We start from the raw sequence: 23386 nt of genomic DNA on the forward strand, positions 1-23386 counted from the left end.
TAAAGCCATGGTAAATAGTACTGATGCAGGCTCCAGTTAAAGAACCAGTTCTTTAGATCCCATGTGAATGGAAAAGAAGTTTAATGTGCCTTTAATGATGCCATCTGTTCTTTAGTGTAACCTAAAATGAAGTCGATTGTTTCTATAGAACATCTAATTTTTAAGCTGGAATAACAAAATAATTTAAAATACCTAAAGTCTATTATTCCTGTGCTTTGAAAATGACAATCATTGATTGCAAGGAATTTTTCCCTCTATCTTGATGAAGTTTATTTTTATATTTTATGTTCAAAGGCTATAAATTTTCTAACTCCTTTAGGGTAAAATTGCTTAAATTAAATGTATTTGTCGCTTTCTTACTCTATGCTTAGCACTAAGCAGTGAAGTAGTAAATACGTCTCTTGCCCTGGAGAAACTTGCTCTCTATTTGAGAAAGTTAAAAAAAATACTCAAAAGATCAAAAAAACACAACAATAAAGGACAGTTCCAAATGTATGTCATTAATATAGGCTGATATTCATGATGGATAAAACTCTTAAGATATTCATCAAATTTCCAACATTAAATGTATATTTCCTTCTGTGAAAATTTCTCCACATTAGTTTTTCAGTGTTCTACAATAGCATTTTTTCCTTCCTCTTCACTAACTTCTCCTAATAATTTGAATTTTGCTCAAATGGAAATCTTTATTTGCTTCTTAAGTATAAACATGTTACATGTTAAGGCTATTTCTAGAGGGTTGATATGGTCAGTAGTTTAGATTTCATTGTATAACTAAATTCAGATAGAATTTTAATGGTGGCTCTTTTGTTATTAAAAATGAGCTTCATTCAGGAAAAACTATAGCTCATTTATTGTGTGTCAAGAACTTTAGACTGCAGAAGATACAGATGTTTATTAATTCATATGTATGTTCATTCATTCATTCATCAACTGAGATATTTATTAAACAACGATTATGTACCAAACATTTTATTATGAGAAGACAGAAAATAATAAAGGTAACTAAGTAAAATATAAGTAATATTAGATGGCAGTAGTGCTAAGGAGAGAAATGAACAGCAAATGACATGGACATTTAAATAAGGTGAAGGAGAGGGAGAGGCAAGTGCATGTCTGGAAGAATATTCCAGGAAGAGAGAATAGCAAGTGTGAAGGTGCTACATGAGGGCAGGCAAGGAATTATGTGGGTTGGGCAGGTGGTAATAGAAAGGGCAGGACATAGTAACCCATTTTGATGACTTTCACTCTTCCTTTGACTGAGGTGAGCAGTCACTGGAGGATTTAGCAGGGTCCCACTGACAACTTATGTGACGGAGGGGAAAAAAGGGAGCAGGTATTCATTACATTTTCACAAATTTCACCCTGGGTGTTAGTGGCTAAGGTCAATGAAATAGCAGTGGTGCAAGTAGGGCTGAGTGGTCAGATTTTAAACATACATTCGCGAGAGTACAGATGGAATTGAAAATGAAATGGATGTGAGGTTTAAAAGGAGGAAGGTCTTTGGATGACTCCAAGATTCTTAGCCTGGCTTGTTAGAGCGATTTTCATTGAGAGAGGAGAGACTACAACAAGAATAGGCTATAAAGTAGCATTAGCTCTATTTTCGAGCTACCAAGTTGAGGTATTTGATAGGCAATTTGGTATATGAATCTGAAGATTAGAGAGGGATCAAGCTGGAGATTAATAGCATTTACTAGCAGAAAGGAAAGTAATCTTCCAGGTCATCCTCATTCCTAGTATTATCATTTTATGCTTTTCAGTGGATCATTTGAAGGTACTAAAAAAGATTTTTATAGAAATATCTTGATCAAATATCTTGCATAAAATACTCAATGATAGATATGTAATTTTTTATTTGTGTAATTTAAGTGGCTTTCATTGACTTTGAAGGCCAATACAAATGCACTTGAACATGGTCTAACTCTTTAGACTGGCGCAGGCAGAACAAGCTCTAAACCTAATTGTTGAAGACCTTTCTAAAGCTGAAGAAATGAGTTCTTCAGAGTGTGTGTCAATATGAATCACCTTTTTAAAAATTTCTGTCTTATGTGTTATCATATATAGGACTTATGCAGATCTTGAACATACTCAGTTAAAATAGTGAGAAATGTTTTGCAAAGGACCAATGATATAATATTCAGAAAACCATAATAGAACATAAAAAAAGAAAGTTAAGATTTTAAGTTTGGAAAATAATAATCTATTTATGTTACTTAAGTTTATAAATGTTCATTAATCTTTTTCTGGACATCCTCAGACCTTGAAAGAGTGACCATAAAATATGCAGCAGTGCATTAAAATATTTCAAGGTGAGAGCATTCTATTCAAGAACTATCTATTCTTAAATAGATTTAGTTGTGAATTTCATTGTCACTAGGTTATTTACTAGCTTTAAATGATAATATTTTTGTAGTAATTAAAAAATAGTCCCTTTTCCTTTATCTTAAAATAGATCATGAGTCTTCAGTTTAATATAGGCTCAGATTTTCCAGGTAGAAGTTAAAGAGTTCATTAATCTTATCTCTGTCAATTTCCTAATTTACAAATGAGCTGAAGCAATTAATCCTTTCAAGTCTCCTATATTAATTATAGCCTCAGACAGGTTTCCTTGAGGTTTTGTAATTCTTTTTGTCACATTTTCACTGTGTTTGCTTTCTCAGCCTGATGCCTGTTGACGTGCTGATTCATGCTTTACTGTGCCAGATAGGTTTTATTCACCTAGAGGAATGAGCATAAAAAAGGCTGCACCTTACAATCACACTGGCAGTTCCAGTGTGTGTGGGCCATATATCTCCTTTTAATTTAATCTCTGAAAAATGTACAGGGATTTCTGCAGCTAAGCTGTACAAATCGATAAAATTTATAATCAAGGCTGTCTAATCTCTAAACCTAATATAAAACTTCACAACTATTGATTACATGTGAAGGATCTGCAAGCTGTTACTCATGCATGAAAGCATGGAATAAATGGTGGCTGCTGGAAAGGAAATGGACAAATAATCCGCAACCTGGCAGCCCTTATCTTTCCATTGCCCTGAAGCAAGCATGTTCCCAGACACTTGCGTTTTATAAAATCAAATGTGTGTCAAGGTATGTCGATTGCCTGCATCACTTTTGAAGTCTGCATACTACAGCTTTTTACTTTTATTACCTAGAGATTTTTCTTTTTTCTTAACAAATTATTCTCCTTAAATTTCCAGTAGGAATAAAAGGACCTAAGTAGAAGTATTAAACTCATAGGATTTGTAAAGAGGAAAATGAGCTATACATACTTGAGATGTCACTAAAGTATAGTTATGGTATTTTTTGTGTTGGAGGGTAGGGTGGGACTTTATGTCATAAGATAGCCTCACTTAAAATGGGTCTTCTTAACATTTCGGTAAGTAAATACACTTTGTAATAATTTTCCTAAGTAGAGTTGACTAATTCATTCAAGGTCAGGTGTAAGATTTTCACAACAGAGTTATGTAGCTGAGGAAAAGGTACTAAAAAGTGTTACAGGAATTTGGAAAGTATACAGGGATAGACAAAAGTAGTGGTGCATTCTTTTGAGCTAATAAAACTACTATAATAATCATAACCTGCATGTCCTTTTCCATCCAAACAGCTGTAAACCCACGGTTGCCCACTCCTGTGTGTGTAAATGCATCTTTTCTGTCAGGCCTATCATCTCAAAAATAAAGAAATTTAGACTATATTACAGACTCAATCTTATGTGTACCTACAAAGTCATATTAATGTAAACAATTAAATTATTTTAATAAATGCCTTACAGTGATAGAGCAGGACACTAAAACCTGCTATTTTAATTTTTATAGATTTGAATAAAGGACTCACATGTCTTATCACTCACAGAGTTATTAGTTCAACCTTTGATATATTACTACAACAATTAAACCTGCCCTCAGAGAGCATATAGGACATAAGACACAACCAAAATCACTTGATCATTTTTAAAGTATATGCTGTGTTAGCACAGTATCTGGCACATGTCCAGCATTTACATAATACTAAATAAGCATGTCGTGGCTCAGCACAACCTGTTAATGGAGAAATAAAATTTGTATTGTTCTGTGAAGAGATCACTGATCTCGCTTTCGCACAAATACTAATGCAGTTTATAAATGAAGAGGTTAAGAATAGAGATTATATCAAAATTCTGAGCAAACACTAGCCCCAGAAGCCCACCAGTAGCATAAAGCGAGCATGTACTATAGCTCTCACCCTGGAATGGTCGGGCGGGGCCCTCCAATCTAGGTGACTCACAGGTCTGCCTGTAGACTGCATGGACTGAACTGTGCCGACCTTTGCTGTTACAACCGGGACAGCTCAGCTCCGACTCACAGGTATCTCATTCTAGAACTGATGGCGGAGGTGTAAGAGCCAGCAGGAGCGCACCAGCCTTTGAGATACATTACACTCTGAGAAGTAGCACACCATCACTGTGCCTCATTCATTTGACCAAAGCAAGTCGCAAAGGAAACCCAGAATTAAAGGATGAGGAAAGAAATCCCACTTTTTAAAGATTTTATTTATTTATCTTTAGAGGAGAAGGGAAGGAGAAAGGGAGAGAAATATCAGTGTATGGTTGCCTCTCGTGTGTCCCCTACCGGAAACTGGCCTGCAACCCAGGCATGTGCCCTGACTGGGAATTGAACCGCCATCCTCTGATTCTCAGGCCTGCGCTCAGTCCACTGAGTTACAACAGCCAGGGTGAAACCCCACTATTTTTGGTGTGAGGAATTAGTCACATGACAAACTGGGAACAGAAGGGAAGATGAAGAATTAATTACATTGTAACTACCACATAGAATTGGGTCCTTTGGTTCTAATTCATTAGCTCTTGAGTTTAAAACATTTTTAAAATTATTTGCTTTATTGTTCAGAAAATAAAAATTTCTAGGAATATATTATGAATCAATGACTATGCTTGGCATACAAAATATTTACCTCTTTTATTAGAACAATCTAAGTAGATCATTTATCTTCTATTTAGGGATAAATAAGGTATTGAAAAATCCCCTCTAGAATTTTTTAATTGCTATATACAACTCCTCCAAAGTCACCTTATTAAATACATATATGGGAGTGCTACTTCCCATATTTTTACTAGCATTCTGTACAAATCATTACATTTTTTTGCATCTGATTAGTGCTTTGCTATTTTTCATATAAAAAACAATACTTTTTTAAACAGAAAAAGTAGATTATGGTCTTTATTTTCATAATTTTAAAAATGTCTTTTTTATTATATGTTTTATACAAATGTATGCAATTATCCATAGAGAATATTTTACTTTTTATTTTTTATTTAAGTTTTAAAAACATAAGTGAGACCTACATGCTTTCTTTTAAGATAAATAAAGCAACAAAACAATAAAAAATCATCTTGACCTAATCATGTAAATTATTCACTGTGCTCAATAAAGAGCATTAGTTTTAACAATGTGTAGGGGAATAAAGTATGTGGACTAGAAAATAATCTGCTAAAAAAAACATGAGTGGGATATCCAATATCAAAGAGGAACTGAAGTGGTTCACTGATTATATGTTTCTGACAAGCCTAATATTATTACATAAAAACTTAAATGAAAAACTATCAAAGTGTCCCCAAATTTTCAACTGCTTGTTATACTAAGAAGTAGATTTCATGATAAGATGACATTCAGTGGGATTTAATTTTTAGAAAAAGAATGACTATCTTTTTTTTCTTGTCACTTTGGTATTATTGTTGTTTAAAACTCAATTCACTTTCTTGGCATTATAGGAGAGAGTCTGCAAATGTTAAATTTATTAGAATCATTTGATGAACTTCAGTAAGACTCTTGAGAGCAGTGAAGATGACATGTTTTGCTTTCATTTTTCATGCGCTTAGTATTTGTTCTCATGGTACTGGCTAGATGTTACTGTGGCCGCAGGAGAGCTGAGTGAGCCTTGCCCCCTCTGTCACTTTGTATCCTCTGAGCCCAAGCATGTCATTTGAACAACATCGCCATAAAGCCAGAAGAGCTGACAGTTGGCTTGTGATTATTCCTGGACCCGAGGCTCCCTCATGTTATAGTATTAATGAAGTCATCTCACCAACTTATCATTAACGCAATCTGACCCATGGCAGCAGAGATGCAATCTCTTTGGCAAGACTAATGATATTATAAGATTGAAAAGATGTGCAGTGCAATTATTCTCAATTCTTACCATGGGCCAAATAATAAAAATACAAAGCATCAATAGGGAAAAGTAAGAAAATATCTTCCAAAGACGTTTTTCATCCCCCAAGGAATGCCAATATTTTCTTCCTTTTTACTTTGTAAAAATTTACCTGTGTTCAGAAATCTTACCTCAATTATTTTTTGTTTCACACTAACAAATATTTTCTCTGGCAGTCAGGAAATTCACTTTCCTTGTATTTGTTTTGATAAATGGAATGGAAATTGTGCTTTGCAGTCAGCTTCTCAGATTTCTGATGAAAAGGCAGCCAGAGGCACGCAGCGCCTGTCATGATTCAGTGTTCTCAGTTTGTGCACATCTTTGACAAGATCTTTCTTTTTTTTTCTTTCTTGGCATGAGGTTTGGGACATCTTCTGTTTTTCTCTGACTGACAGCTGGATAATAAGTTTTATCATTAAAAACTGATTCTAGGGAAATAGGATCCCTGCCCTCGATTCTCTTGTAGCTGCTAAAGCTTTTGTTTTCACAATTCTTTCAGAGTAGCAAGAGATTGTCACTACAAAAGGATATGGATGTTGACCTGCCATGTCACATGTTGTCTAGTGAATACCAAAAGCTTGAATTCCCCTTTATCTATTGTCTAGAACCACTGACAAATCATCTTGCTCTTCAGAGGGGACTCAAAGTCAACAGGTTTTGTCTGTTCATGTTGCCTTTATTTTTCTTAACCTTAAGAGAATTATCAAGTAGTTCTTTATGTTATCCTGTTAAGTTGATCTAGATATTTAACACATAAATTACTACAGACATAACCCCCATGGCTCTATCTATTTAGAATTTAAGGGCAATGCTATGTTACTTTTTAATTTACTGCTACTTGTATAATACTGGTCATAGATTTGATATGTGAATTTTCTGCCATTTTCTGTTATTTCACCTCAACTTTAGGGAGCCTTTTTCACTATAACAACTAGGAAATAGGTGAAAAATAAAAGGAAAATGGAATGGGAAAAGTTAGTAGGCCTGCCTGAACAACATTTGTCAAGGAGAATGAAATCAGCTAATACTGACATTTCTCATTGCATGTGCTTTTTTTAATTAACAGGTGTTTTCCTAGGATTTATTAGGAATGAATGAATAAGAACTTTACACCAGTTTCAGTGTACATCTATACACAGGACAGACATTTAACAAGGGCGGTTATGATTAATCATTTAAAGGGTAGAATGAGAAAAGAATGACATTTTTCTTGTAGTACCAGTTTTTACCTGGTTTTTAATGTCCCTCTCTCCCGTTCCCCCTTCCCTAATCTAAAATTATGTTAATTATCTGCTAAGTGACTTTCCATAACCTATTATTACATCAAGTTAAATTTCTTACCCTGATATCCAAAGTTTTCCCAATAGTCTTTCCTTTTCTACATAATCTACTAAATAACTGGTACAGCAACCAAATGGGACTACATATTTTTCCCAGTGGTGTTCTGCATATTTATTCACTCTGTTTCTCCTGCTTGTGCAATGCGTATCCAAACGATGTTTATCTATCTTGCCTTTATCCATTGAGATATAATGCAAATGTCTCCTCCCTTTCACAACTGGAGGTCATTTCTTCCTCTTGAATTGTTATACTATGTTATTCCACTTATATAGCACTTATATCATACTGCTTAATTGCTTTCGTATTTTTCATGACATCATTTTTACTGAATAAATGTGAAGCTCCTTGAGGTCTGTCATTGTTTTGTTCACATTAGTACTGTGCCTGGTATTATACAATTTATATAATAAGTAATGTATTCCTGTTTCTTAATAGATCATTCAAAATATTTTTAATTAAAAATTTTGTATCCTCACTCAAGGACATTTTCATTTCTTTGAGACAGAAAGAGAGAAGAGAAGGGAGAGAAACAACGTGAGGGAGAAACATTAATCAGTTGACCTCGCACACAATCCCCTACTGGGAATTGAACTCATGACCTTTCAACCCACTGGCGGATGCTCCAACCAACAGAGCCACTCTGGCCAGGGCTTCAAAATATTTTAATATGATCCTTTACTACATAAAACTTACTTTCTGGCTATATTTCTTCCCAAAATTTTGCCAAAACTTTGCATCAAAAGTTTTTTTAATTACTTATTTTTTCCCAATTTTCCTTTTACCAAGAAAGCAAAGAATAAGAGAGAACCGTTTTTACAAAATTACATATATAGAATACCTAGTGAAAATTTGCATATAGAAAGTCAAATACGAGGAAAATGAAAGAATATTGAGTATGTTTCAAAAACACTCGATGGATAGTACATTGATCTCAATTTCTTTACCTTCCTCATGTTTATTAATGGTGTCGGTTATAAATACTGTCTACTATTGTGCCTCTGTGTAACATTAACCATGCTGGGTCATCTCTTTAAATTTTTTTATCCTTAAAACAGCACTTCTGCCCCCCTCTCTTGTATAGAAGATGGTGGGTTCCAAGCAATATGCTTCTGCTTCCGGGTATTCTATGACAATTTAAGTAATTATTTCAACGTAGAAAGTTACATTTTTTAATTTATGCATTATCTCACAAATACAATGTAATTATTGGTGAAGCACAAGAAATACTGCATCAGAGTAAGAAATTTAGGTAATTTTATCTTCAAACTCTGATAGAATTTTTAAAATGAATTTCTTAATAACAGAACGATCTCAGGTCTCTGCTTTTTATGAATATTCTGATATAAAAATTTGAGTTCAGGTAGTTGTCAGCTCATCTGAGACCTAACAGAATTCGGAGGAATTGCATAGCACAGCGCCTATCATATGTATGTGTTAATGAGTGCATATGTTTATGTTATATGTGTGTGTTTATTTTGTGTATATGTTTCTAAATACTGCCCTAAGGTGAGAGTGAAATTATATATTTAAGTCACATTTTTGAAATAATGAGAGTTTTCAGCATTTATTTCATGCACTGAGAAAATACAGACTTTAAATACCATATTGACTTTGTAGAATGATTTTTTGCCTAACAGACAACCACTTCTTTCCACACATCTGTATTTTTCTGTATCACTTCATAAAGTATTTGTTACTAAAATTATTATGGTGATTTATACACATATGTATAGGATTTATAAAGCTATCTTCTCCTGATTTTGAAATGAGAATTTTTAGTATAATTTATGATTGTTAAAGTAAGCAACATTTAAATACACAAGATCAAAATTTGTGCACCAGGTAAACCCTGTGCATTTTTTACAAAATATATAGTAAATATGTCTTTTGAAAACCCTTTAAAAAGTAAGAATTAAAGGTACAGAGCTGGTCTATCTTCACAGACCGAAAGCCATCTAGGAGTGCTTTTGGAGTTGTATGAGAATGCAGGTAAGTGGAAATGGAACTGTGGGAGTAAGTGAAAAGGTGAATGAGAGAATGATTACTTGGGAAAAGAAAAATTTATAAAGAGGGGAAATGTCAGAATCAAAACGAGGAGTGAAAGGAAGTAAATTAATACTAATTCAAAAAAAATTGAACAGAGGGGCAAATATTTCCTGCTGTATGGGTGATCTTCATTCATGTATTCCACGTATTTTCTGGGGAAAATCTCACTTTCTCATTATACATAACTTTTAGAGCAAAGTTGGCCTAGCTTAAGCATGGCCACTACATTGTATTTGCTTGTTGCCCTGCAGGCATCAAAATCGGTCTACCTGGGAATCTTAGGGTGACCCTAACTATGGTTGCCTGGTCAGCTGGAAGCCAGCCAATGGTGCTGAAGACTGCTTGGTCTAACTATGCTAAACTGAAAATATCCCTTGTGCCTGGTAAAACAAGTGTTATCACAGAGCTAAACATATAAAGAAATTTCTTAAAGAGACACATCTTTATTCCAACCTAGTTACAGTGTTTGAGGTAAAACACATGCAACAAAAGTAATGAAATAGGAAGACAATACTGTGAACCATCAGAAAACTAGAAAATAGCATTTTACTTAAGCATGTCAATGGGGGGAAAGGTGGGAAACAGAACAACAATCAGTCAGTAAAATAAAAATGATCTGCTTTTTCATGAATCTCCTTTAATATTTTGTGAATTACTTAAAAAGAGGAAACATGTCATATGTCTTCATATCTCCAGTGACTGATATAATTTTATTAAATTCTATTCTATCAATACATTTATTGAGATATAGGAAGTAATTTTTCTTATATTTCTGTAGTTTTTATAGATAAATCCTTGTTCAAGAGAACAATTTAATTGTTGGACATTATGTTATAACATTATTAAAAATAAAATAAAAGTTATGATACAAAAAACCCTAAGCATTTAGATTCTACCAAAGTTAGTTTGCATGTATAAACGTATGTATTTTGGTAAACTTCAGGTTTTTAATTAAGTGGCCTCCACAGTGCATTGCAGATGACACATTAAATATATTGAACTAAAAGTTCAATTGGCACTTGCCATTTGTGTACTATGCTGATTATTTTTACATAACTAACATTTTAACCTCCAAAGTCAAAATATATAAAAGCACCAAATAAGGCTTTTTCTAATTACTTTTTTTTTCTTTTTCCCCTACTGATTTCCATTTAGCAAGAGCAGTGAATATCTTTGATGAATTAAGTGAGGTCCCAACAAGACCTTGACCTTGGCCTCGACTTTAATCTCCTTGTCAAGTCACTGCAATAAAGTGTGCTGTGTACTGGTTTGTTTAGGGTGTAGACTTTGCAATGGCCATGATTTCATAGAGTAATTATTTTGATTAAGTTAGACAATTAAAGTTAGTCTTGCATAAGGAAAGAATACACTTGGGAAGCAGTGATGGATGGACTCCCGTCGCTAGAGTGTTTAGTTCTGCCAGCATTTTCCAGTTGAGTGAATATTCACCTTCCAGTTTAGTTGGATGACAATGGATGGATTGTTCGACCTGAGTGTTTCCTAGAAAAACACAGAGATCAAGAAGGAAAGATGACAATGTGAATATCCACATGTGTTCTTGAAATTTTTTTCAGATATTTTTCTGCTTTGATGAACAATATCATTACCCAAGTAATAAATGTTAATTAATATCTGTGTCATTTTTTGTAAGTGGTAGTTTATGTTACAATTAGAGTAATTAGGATACAGCATAGCTTGGTGACATGACAAATCATAGAGCAGAACATGTTGACTTTTATCCATGATGATATATTAGCTAATTCACTCGCTCAATAATGACACAAGAAAAGATGGGGAATTGGGAAGTAACAACAGCAGCAACTATAAAGGCATCTTGGCTACATTTTCAGATTTTTATGTTGCATTATGTTCCTGAGTACCATGGATTGTTGACATTTTACATTTCGCCTATTTTCCTTTGGTAAATTATAGCCCTTGACCAAAGTCTTTAAGTATAAAATCATGAGTAAACAAAGAAAATGAGAGTAAAAGATGAGTTCTAGATTTTCCTGGTTTACACATTATGTCATGATCAGTGTTTTATTTTTCCAAGATTATTATAAAGTTGACAACTCTCTATGTTTCTGGTTTGTTCTTCAGAACCTATGCGAACCCCAAAGACATTGAAGATTGCTGAGATACAAGCAAGACGCATTGCTGTGGACTGGGAATCCTTGGGTTACAACATTACTCGTTGCCATACCTTTAATGTCACTATCTGCTACCATTACTTCCGTGGTCACAACGAGAGCAAGGCAGATTGTTTGGACATGGACCCCAAAGCCCCTCAGCATGTTGTGAACCATCTGCCACCTTACACAAACGTCAGCCTCAAGATGATCCTAACCAATCCAGAAGGCAGGAAGGAGAGTGAAGAGACAATTATTCAAACTGATGAAGATGGTATGCTCATATTTTGCTATTTTTTAAAAGGGGGATTATATAAGACGAATTACATAAATGCTTACAGTTTTTTCCTAGAGTAGTCAAAAACTGAATTAAATTCTGAAATCTTCTAAATACTTTTAATAAGGTTAACTTTGGAAGGAGTCTGCCCTTAACACAAGGGCTTAGTATTCTTCAGTGTAGCATCAAATACTAGATGAAATGTAGTATTTCATTTAGTATTTCACTCTATGGTGTTCTGTTTCCATACAGTATTAATAAATTGGCAACTGCACTAACAGTGTAAATAAATTTTTCTTTATCAAAGTTCAAAAATAGTTTTCACTGTTCATAGCAATATAGCAATTACCTATTGGTAAAATACATTTAATTAGCAATGTAGTTTTTTGCATTTGACAAGCAAACAGCAAGAGTGTTTTCCTTAACATTTGAAAGGAGCCCTTTTACCCATTCCTTTCCTTTGTACATGGCATTATGAAAGTCTGGATGTAAAAGAAGGCTAAAGTTCATAGCTTTAAGTCTAAATAAATACCCTAACCAGACATTTGCAAACTATCATCTTTTATCTATCTTATTACCACCCGAGTAATGGAAATAAATCTAACCCAATTTCTGTGTTACTTCTGAATTTTTAAATAATAGGAACATATTATTATAATATGTACACACACCTGATGTAGCACTATAACATATCAGTGAGAATATGAATGCAATTTCTTATAAAACAAAAATATATCCCATAGAAAAATTATAACAAATGATAATATTCTAATAAGAAGAATATAGTCTTTTTTAATTTTTTAATTGTCAGTGTTGTTCAAGTAGTTTCTGTCTTTTATTCTCATCTGAACCCACCCACCCAGCCCTCCCCCAATCCTTCCCATCCCCTCCCCCCATTTTTATTCATGTGTCTTTTATACTTGTTCCTGTAAACCCTTCTCCTTTTCCCCTAAAATTCCCTACCCTCTCCCCTGTGGACACTGTCAGCCTGTTCTCTGTTTCAGTGTGTTTGGTTTTATTTTACTTCTTTTTTGTTTTGTTGTTTCGGTTCCTGTTAAAGGTGAGATCATATGGTATTTGTCTTTCACTGCCTGGCTTATTTCACTCAGCATAATGCTTTCCAGTTCCATTCATGGTGTTACAAAGGGTAGGAGCTCCTTCTTTTGTTTCTGCTCCACAGAATTCCACTGTGTAAATGTACCATAGTTTTTGATCTATTCATTTACTGATAGGTGCCTAGGTTGCTTCCAGCACCTGGCCATTGTAAATTGTGCTGCTATGAACATTGGGGTGCATAGGTTCTTTTGGATTTGTGTTTCAGGGTTCTTAGGGTATAATCCTAGCAGTGGAATTGCTGGGTCAAAAGGCAGATCCATTTTTAGTTTTCTAAGAAAATTCCATATTGTTTTCCATAGTGGTTATACTAGTCTGCATTCCCACCAACAGTATACTAGAGTTCCCTTTTCTCCACAACCTCTCCAACACTTGTTGTCTGTTGCTTTGTTTATGATGGCCATTCTGACCGCTGTAAAGTGGCATCTCATTGTGGTTTTAATTTGCATGTCTCTGATAGCTAGTGATATTGAGCATCTTTTCATGTGTCTCTGGATCCTCTGTATATCCTCCTTGGAGAAGCGTCTGTTGAAGCCCTTTGCCCATTTTTATTTGGGTTGCTTGTCTTCTTAGACTGGGGTCATGTAAATTCTTTACATATTTTGGAGATTAAACCCTTCTCTGAGGTATCATTGACAAATATGTTTTCACATACGGTTGGTTCTCTTTTTACTTTAGTACTGTTTTCTTGAGCTGTGCAGAAGCTTTTTATTTTGATGAGATCCCATTTGTTTATTCTTTCCTTTATGTCCCTTGCTCTAGAAGACATATCAGTAAAAATGTTGCTGTGTGAAATATCTGAGATTTTCCTACCTATGTTCTCCTCTAGGACTTTAATGGTGTCACAGTTTATATTTAAGTCTTTTATCTAGCTTGAATTTATTTTTGTGTATGGTGTAAGTTAGTCCTCGAGTTTCCTTTTTTTTTTGCACATAGCTGTCATTTCTCCCAAACACCGTTTGTTGAAGAGGCTATTTTTACTCCATTTTATGTTGCTGCTCCCTTTGTTGAATATTCATTAACCATAGAGACTTGGTTTTATTTCTGAGCTCTGTTCTGTTCCACTGTCCATGTGTCTGTTTTATGCCAGTACCAGACTGTTTTAATTACAGTGGCCTTGTAATACAGTTTGGTATCAGGTATTGTGATCCCTCCTACTTTGCTCTCTTTCTCAAAATTGCAGCAGCTATTTGGGCTTGTTTATGGTTCTGTATAAATTTTTGAAGTGTTTGATCTATGTCTGTGAAGTATACCATTTGTACTTCATAGGTATTGCATTGAATCTGTAAATTGCTTTGAGTAGTATGGACATTTTGAAGATGTTAGTTCTTCTGATCCATGAACATGGTATATGTTTCCATTTGTTTGTGTCTTTCTTGATTTCATTCTTCAGTGTTGTGTACTTTTATGCATACAGGTCTTACCTCCTTGGTTAGGTTTATTCCAAGATATTTTGTTTTTCTTTTTGCTATATCAAATGGGATTTTTTTCTTGATTTCTGCCTCTGCTGTTTCATTCTTGATATATGAAAATGCCTTTGGTTTCTGGATATTGACTTCGTATCCCACTGTTCTTCCAAATTTATTTATTAGGATGAGCAGTTTTGGGGTGGAGTGTATAGGATTTTCTATGTACACTATCATGTCATCTGCAAACAATAACAGTTTTGTTTACTCCTTTCTGATTTGGATGCCATTTATTTTCTTTTCTTGTCTGATTGCTGTGGCTAAGACTTCCAATACTATATTAAATAGAAGTGATGAAAGTGCACAAGCTTGTCTTGTTCCTAGTTTTAGTGGAAAAGCTTTAAGTTTTTGCCCATTGAGTATGATGTTGGCTGTAGGTCTCTCATATGTGACCTTTATTACGTTGAGGAATGCTCCCTCTATTCCCACTTTGCTGAGTATTTTTATCACAAATGGGTGCTGTACCTATCAAATGCTTTTTCTGCATCTATTGATATCATCATGTGTTTTTTGTCTTTGCTTTCATTTATGTGGTGTATTACATTTATTGATTTGAAAATGTTGAACCATCCTTGTATCCCTGGGGTGAATCCTACTTGGTCATGGGGTATGATCTTTTTAATGTATTGTTGCATGCAGTTTGCCAGTATTTTGTTGAGGATTTTAGCATTTATGTTCATCAGTGATATTGGCCTGAAGTTTTCTTTCTTTGCTGTGTCTTGTCTGGTTTTAGGATTAGGATGATGTTGGCATCATAAAAAGAGTTTGGGAGTCTTCTGTTATTTTGAATTTTTTAGAGTAAAAGAGTCTGTGAAGAGTAGGAGTTAGCTCTTCCTTAAATGTTTTGTAGAATTCTCCTGTGAAACCATCTGGTTCAGGGCTTTTGTGTGTCAGTTTTTGATTGCTGCTTTAATTTCATCTCCTGTTACTGGTCTATTCAGGCTTTCTTTCCGCTTCTTCTTCATTGAGTTTAGGGAGATTATATTTTTCTAGAAATTTGTCCATTTCACCTAGGTTTTCAAATTTCTTGGCATACTGTTCTTCATAGTAAATTCTTACAATCCTTTGTGTTTCTGTGGTGTCAGTTGTAATCTCTCCTCTTTCATTTCTGATTGTGTTAATTTGAGTCCTCTCTCTTTTTTTCTTGATGAGCCTGCTTAAAGGTTTGTCAATTTTGTGTTTTTTTTTTATTTAATTTTTTTTTTATTTAGTTATTTTTCAAGTACAGTTTTTTGTCTATTTTTCCCATCCCAGCCTCCCCCGCCCCTTGCTCCCCACCTCCCTCCCTTTTCCACCCCCCTTAGTTCTCGTCCCTGTGTCCTTCCTATTTGTTCCTCCAAATCCCTCCCCCTTTTGCCCCTTAACTTCCCTTCCTTCTCCCCTCTGGTCACTATCCCCTTGTCAATTTTGTTTATCTTTTCAAAGAACCAGCTTCTGGATTCATTGATGCTTAGAATTGTGCTTTTCATCTCTATGTCGTTTAATTCTGCTCTGGTCTTGCTTATTTTCTTCCTTCTACTAGCTCTGGGCTGTCGTTGTTGTTCCTCGAGTTCTTGTAGGCATAGGGTTAGGTCGTTTGGTTGAAATGTTTGTATCTTTTTCAGGTAGGCCTGTATTGCTATGAACTTCCCTCTCAGGACTGCCTTTGCTGTGTCCCGTAAATTTTGAGTTGTTGCGAGTTCATTTTCATTTGTTTCCAGAAACTTTTTGATTTCCTCTCTAATTTCATTCTTGACTCATTCATTTTTTAATACCATGTTATTCAATCATTATGATTTTGAGTGTTTTGGGTTTTTTCCCTTGGGTTTGGTTTCTAGTTTCAGTTCCTTATGGTCAGAGAAATGCTTATTAGGCTTTCAATTTTTTTTTAATTTGTTGAGGCTTGTTTTGTGTCCTGTCATGTGGTCTGACTTTGAAAATGTTCCATGTGCAGTTGAAAAGAATGTGTATTTAGCTTATGAAGGGCTCTATATTAGTTAAGTCCATTTCATCTTGGGCTTTGTTCAATGCCACAATATCTTTGTTGATATTTTGTTTGGAAGATCTGTCCATTTTTGACAGTGGGGTGTTAAAATTTCCTACTATAACTGTGTTGCTGTCAATATTTTTCTTGAAGTCCTCTACAAATTTCTTTATGTATTTGGGTGCTCCTACATTGGATGCATATATATTTACAATGTTTATGTGTTCTTTGTGGGTTCTTCCCTTGAGAATTATGAAGTGTCCTTCTGCATCTCTCTTTATGGCCCTTTTTTTTGAAGTCTATTTTGTCTGATATGAATATTGCTACCCCACCTTCTTTTCCCTGATTGCTTGGAAAATTTGTTTCCAGCCCTTCACTTTTAGTCTATGTAGGTCTTTTGTCCTGAGGTGGGTCTCTTGTAGGCAGCATATGTGTGGGTCATGCTTTCTTATCCATTCAACTATTCCAAGTCTTTTGATTGAAGCATTTAATCCATTTACATTTGGGGTTATTGATAGATACATATTCATTTTCATTTTTGTACCTGTGTTCCTCTGTCTTTCTTTTTCTTTCTTTCCTTAAAGCAGTCCCTTTAACATATCTTGCAGAGCTGGTTTGGTCGAGGTGTATTCTTTTAGACTTCTTTTGTTTGGACAGCTCCTTATTTGACCTTCTATCTAGATCGAGAGCCTTGCTGGTAAAATAGTCTTGGTTGCAGACCTCTGATTCTCAATACTTGGAATATTTCTTGCCATTCTCTTCTGGCTTGGAGCATTTCCATTGAGAAATCTGCTGTATGTAATAACATACAACAGGGCTCCATTGTATGTTATTTCCTTTTTCTCCCTTGCTGCCTTTAAGATTCTCTCTTTGTCTTGGAATTTTGCCATCTTAATGATGATGTGTCTTGAAGTGGGCCTCTTTGGGTTCCTTTTGATTGGGACTCTCTCTGTTTCCTGGATTTGTGTGACTTTTTCTCATCAAATTAGGGAAATTGTCCATCATTACTTTTTCAAGTAGGTTTTCTATTCCTTGCTCTTTTTCTTCTCTTTCTGGTATCCCTATTATTCTGATGTTATTATGTTTCATATTGGGTTTTATTTCTCTTAATCCCGTTTCATTTTTCTGAGCCTCTTTTCCTTTTCGTGCTCTTTCTGGGTGGTTTTTTTTTTTTTCTACTTTGTCCTCCAGCTCACTGATCTGATGATCTTCTGCTTCACTGATCCTGCTTTTGATTCTTTCCACTGTGTTCTTCTCTTCAGAAATTGTATTCTTCATTTCCTCTTGGCCCTTGCTGACAGTTTCTATTTCCTTTTTCATGTTGATGTAGTTTACAGTGAGTTCATTGTAGTTTCTCTGTAGTTTCTGGTAATTTGCTGTGAGCTCATGGAGCTTCCTGATAACCATTGCTTTGACTTCAATATCTGATAGGTGAGTTGCCTCTAGTTCATTTAGCATTCTTTCTGAGGCTTCCTCCTTTACTTTCATTTGGGGATTGTTTCTTTGTCTTCCCATTGGTTGTGGGACTCTTCTTGTTAGCCTCAGCTTCCTAAATTGATCTGTTCTGACTCCCTGGGTTTAAGGTGTGAACTTCTGTGGTAGAATACCTGTGAGATTCAGTGGTTCGTGCAGTCTCCTTTGGGTATCCTGGTGTTCACCACTTCCATCTACTATTTTTTGTGATCAGTTGGAGGGGTAAGGCAAAATGGTTTAAGACAGCAAGAGAGTATTCTGTGCTATTTACAGTAGCAGCCAATAGAGAAGAGATAGGAAGTCCTTTGGCTATGTATAGTGTTAACTGTGATCTTCTGCCTAATCAGCCACCTTTTAGAAAGGATGGAAAGAAGGTAAGACTCTTGTTGGGGAGGGAAGGATTATGAGTTGGATCTAGAAAGCAGTGAGGTGGTGGGTGGTCACATTCTGCAGTAAGGTGAGAGTAAAGGATTGTAAATAAGTGTAGTGTATGAGAGAATAGAGTTAACCACTATGGTAATAGAGTTCAGGAAACCATGAAGTGGACTACGATCTGGTAGGGATATTGTGTAGTGTTTACAATAATATGGAACAGCTATTATTTACAATAATATTAGAGCAACAATCATATGACAGAATCTATGGGATCTAGATAACGAGAATAGGGAGTATAAGACCTTCAGTGGTGTGCTAATGGAACACAGGCTCAGGCGCACAGGCTCGGGTGCACACTTTTTCCAGGGCTATGTGTGGGTACTTACAGCCCTCGAGTGTTTGCCACTTAGTCCTTATTCCCCTCTTTGCAACTTCAAGCAACCAGGTCTTTCCCAGTGATGCTCAAGCCCTGTGTGTCTGGGAAGAAAGCACAGACTCAGCTCTCTGTCAAGAGCGCTATGGCTGGCCCAGCGGGTGCTGGGCCTGGGGCTGATCCCTGGGCCCTTATTGTCCTGAAGCACTCTCCTTACCATCTGGTTTTTCAATGTCCACTACAATTTTTGATCTCCTGTTTTCATATATGCTGAGGCACCGGTTGGTGTCTGCTCAGTTCCTCTGTAGATCGGCCAAGCTTTCCTCCCACGTGTATGGGGAAGTGGAATCTGCTCCCTCTTACCTAGCCGCCATCATTCCTCTCCCTAATATAGTCTTCTAATGTAAGACATTTCATTTTAAAAACTTTTATGAAAAAAATTGTGTAAGGGGATAAATTACTATATAGTAAATTTATACCCCAGTGGTACCAATTCCCCTCAATTTCTGAAATTTAGGCTTCAGGTATGAGATTGATGTGTAATGTGTCATACTACTAAGTATGAGATTGATGTGTAATGTGTCAATATACCATAATTTCTAGATACCTTCCTTATAACTCTTTAAAACTTAAAATGGCCCTGGTTTGTCCTATTTATTTTTGTTGTAATAAAGGCAAATAAGAGCCCTTTAACCTCATTTGTTCAGACTTTGAAGGAAACAATTAATATTGTCCAAAAGTTATGATTTGGGTTATTCTCATAGTCCTGAAACATCAAAAAGTAAACCTCAAACTTAAGAATAAATATACTTTTTGCATTTTTGAAGCCTTAACTATCATGTTTGATAGCTAAATTTGGACCTAATTGAAGCATTTACAATATTTTAAACAACAAACCCTGCTCTAATATAAAAACACACCAACCTTCATATCACTCCCCCATATACATACACAACACACCTCAACACATGCTTATGCAAGAAAGAATGGCTAGTATAGTAGGTGTTATAGGTGCAAAATAGGGAATCTAAGCATAGATTCCAAAGTCTTGAAAAATATCTCCTTTCATAAGGTAGGATTAATATTAAAAAGTCTGTATTATACTAGATATTTTGTAACCCATATTTTTAGTGATAAGAATAGACTCACATGTTTTATTGCCTACCCATAAAATTTTTTAAAAAATGATTCCTTAATTGGTCATTTTAAGCCAAATTACGTGAGTTCTATGTTCCTTCGTGATTCACTCTCTTCATTATAATTCATTTTGATGGTATCCTTTGGTATGTCTTTTTTTTAACTTACCTTTCTTTCCCACAAATCAAATAATGCAGTCAGGCTTATATAATGTTTTTCATACTTTATAAAAAAATTTTAAATGTTCTTTAGATCTACATAATGTTTGTCATACTTAAAAAATTTTTATATGTACTTTAAATATACATTTGACTAGATTAATAATCACGAAGTGAATTGTAAAATTTTAAATTATGTTCTAAATTGATCAACTCATATCTGTATATTATTTTTTATCCAGAAAAAGTTTTATAAAAGCAAAATGGCATTATTTGATGCAGTTTCAATAATATTTTCTACCCAAATTTTATATTAACTTGTGCTTTGAAGCATTTTTTAATTGGTTTTAGTGATTTTGAATTGCATATTATTACTTCAGAGTATGGTCAAGAAGTAATTTCTTGTACCTTCAGGTTGTCTTGTTCCCTTTGCTTTATCTATAAGACTAAATGATAATGCTTGAAATACAAACTTTATGTGACATATTTGCAAGTAGCTTCGTTCAGATCTGCCCGTGTAAGTTGCAGTTCCTACACACAGTGCTTGATGTGTCTCAGAGTTCCTGAGGTGGGGACAGAATATCTACACTGTAATCTGTTGTTGTGAAGATCGATGGATTCTGATGATATAATTAAGTCTGTCTTACTAAATTATTGCTGCCCTATATACATAGAAAAAGAGTAAATTATCAACCGTCTAATGAAAGAATGTAATTTCATGAAAATAATTCTGGGGACATCCATAAATCATGACAGCAAAGCTAGAATGATTTCCCACCAGGACCCTAAGGTAGAATTTATATTTAATTTATTGCACACATTTTTTAATCCATGGGTAGAAGTTTTTTTGTATGAGATTTTGTTTTCATTTTTTTCCTGCATTGATTAAAATCAATACTAAAAAGTTGGCTCAGCAGAAAAGCCTGGTTTAGGGACAGGGTTTTTTTGTTTGTTTGTTTTGCTAATACAAAGCTATTTTTAAGTGTACGTTTAGTATATTTTAAAGGTTGTAACACTTATTTAATATAAACTGGACCCAACCACATTTATTATTCTTTCTCCTTTCCATTTTGAGAGTTATACTTTAAAGGATTTTCTTACATGCAAAAAATTTAGCTGAAACAGCTCTCAAGTAAATCACAAGCAGGGGAATAAAAGTCAGCATTCTCTCTCCATTAAAAGTTGTTGATGTGGAAATATGAAGTGGCATTGCGGCAGTTTGCAGACTGCCATGATGACGGTCTTTGTAACTCTGTTGTATTTATACAAATTTTAGGTACATCTAGACATATGTATATGGGAAGACATTGTCCTCCTTCAATAGTAGAAAGTTATTGGATGTAATTTGCCTATTGCTCTTGTAGTTCTTTCTTTTGTCACTATACGTGTCCCATGCAGGCTCAGTAGTATGGCACTCTCTTAGCCATAATTGTCCCACAGACTTTTCCCTCTTACAAACAGGACCTTAAGTTCTTGAAGTAAATCCAACTGATAAAGTAGAACAAGCTTAAAGAGAGTGGAGAAATACATGCATTCTAGAGAGACTTTTCTCCAATTCAACCCCCTTTCAATGCAGAATTATGCAAACATTTAAATCTATCCCTATTGGTAAACATTTTGAAATAACATCTATGGCATTTTATGGTATTTATGGACCAAATTGTGTTTGGTGAACAGGGATACTCATCACATAATACCATATCAAAATATAGTCATGAATTGGTCTTTTGTCTCCTCCTTCCCCCAACAACCACATTCTCTACATAAGAGGTAAGGAAAGGTGAAGACATTTTTTCCTTAATTACGGTCATGAGCTTGTATCATTTGAGTAGAATGGAAACAGCAGGTACTCTTCCTGAAAAATAAACAAATGTCCATGGCAGCTTCAGTGGATGCTACAGATTGCACATAGGGGCCTTCGGCCTCGGTCAGTGACGTAGCTGTGCCAACGCTGTGCCTGGGGTGTTGTGGGGAGCTGCTCAACACCTTCGCTAACTTCTCCCTGAGCCTTCAGCTGACAGGTACCTGAACAGATCATCTGAAGTTCAGTAGTGGCATCGTTTCTGTTTACCGTGGGTTCCTTTCCTTTATGAATTTATTATTAATGTGCTAAATTATGTTTGCTGTCCCAGAGGTCATAGCACCATTCATCATCTCCTTGTAGGTTAAAATAAATCTGACTCTTTTGACGTATCATTTAGAATTTCTTGATGCTGCCAGCCACAATGCAATGCATTTCTTTTGATCCAGTTATTTTAAATTTATTTCAATCCTTACAAAACTGATTTATACTCCAAAAGTACATTTCAAGATAATGTCATGTGTGAAATTCACTGAAATTTTATATTAAGGAAAATATTAATTAAAAAGCCAAACTTGCCCATAGTAGGTCAATATTTTCAAACAAAATACACTATTACGTGAAATAGAATGGAGAGAATATAGTTTTAAATATAAGCAGAATAAGAAACTGAATATATGAATAAATAGTAACTATATATTCAAATAAATACATAGAAAGAATATATATAGACAATATCAAAAGTATCTTGCATCATACTTTGTCAATAGAAGCTGACACATCATTTATTGCTGCCATTGGGTATTGTTAAAAAATGACATTTGCAAATAAGGACAGGAATGAAGGTTCTTCAAATCTTGTCATACCTGGGGATACTTCAAAACTGGTCATGTCAATTGATGACTTCTAAAAAAATGTGATGTTATAAAATGATTTGAGTCTTGGCTTTGAAAAAGTGAATTTTATTTAAAAGACTGAAATAATAATATTTTGACCTGTTTATATTAGCAGTTTTTAAAAACACAATGAATGTGTCTTTTAACTATAGAAATCAATATAGCTATAAAGGTCAGATTGACTGTTAGTGGGCATGTCTGTTTTTAAAAAAGTAAGTAGAACACTTATTATCTTATATAAATCCACATGTAGGGTAAGCTTCAGAGTTGAGTGATTCCATGGCTCAGAACTATTAAAGAAGCCAGGTTGTCTTAGTATCTGTGACAGCCAGTCCATGCATTGTTCATCTTCAGGCTTCTTCTGGTTACAACATAACTGTCCATCAAAACTGGGGAAAGCTATGTCCTGTATTTCATGCATTAGGAGAAAAAGAGAGAGAGAGAGAGAGAGAGAGAGAGAGAGAGAGAGAGAGAGGTGAGGGGGAGAAGGGAGATAGCAAGGAGAAGATGTCTTCCTTAAATATGAATGCTTTCATTTAATGTGGTTGAGCCATTTTAGAGTATATGCCCATTCTGTGATCAGTTAGAATCACCAAGAAAGTGCCATTCCTTGATTTGTTTTGAATAA

At 34.8% G+C, this 23386-nt stretch overlaps 1 protein-coding gene across 1 annotated transcript in view; it reads left to right on the forward strand.

Annotated features, from left to right (window-relative positions):
- The window catches only part of PTPRK (protein tyrosine phosphatase receptor type K), a 498469-nt gene that overhangs the window by 372031 nt on the left and 103052 nt on the right, over positions 1-23386 (forward strand). The window contains exon 8 of the mRNA XM_053664761.1: positions 11698-12000. Within this exon, the coding sequence (XP_053520736.1) occupies positions 11698-12000 (303 nt within the window). The remainder of the gene's footprint in view (positions 1-11697; positions 12001-23386) is intronic.

Source organism: Artibeus jamaicensis, unplaced genomic scaffold (assembly GCF_021234435.1).
Source record: "Artibeus jamaicensis isolate MK-2021 breed Jamaican fruit bat unplaced genomic scaffold, CSHL_Jam_final contig_387, whole genome shotgun sequence".
NCBI classification, from domain to species: Eukaryota; Metazoa; Chordata; class Mammalia; order Chiroptera; family Phyllostomidae; genus Artibeus; species Artibeus jamaicensis.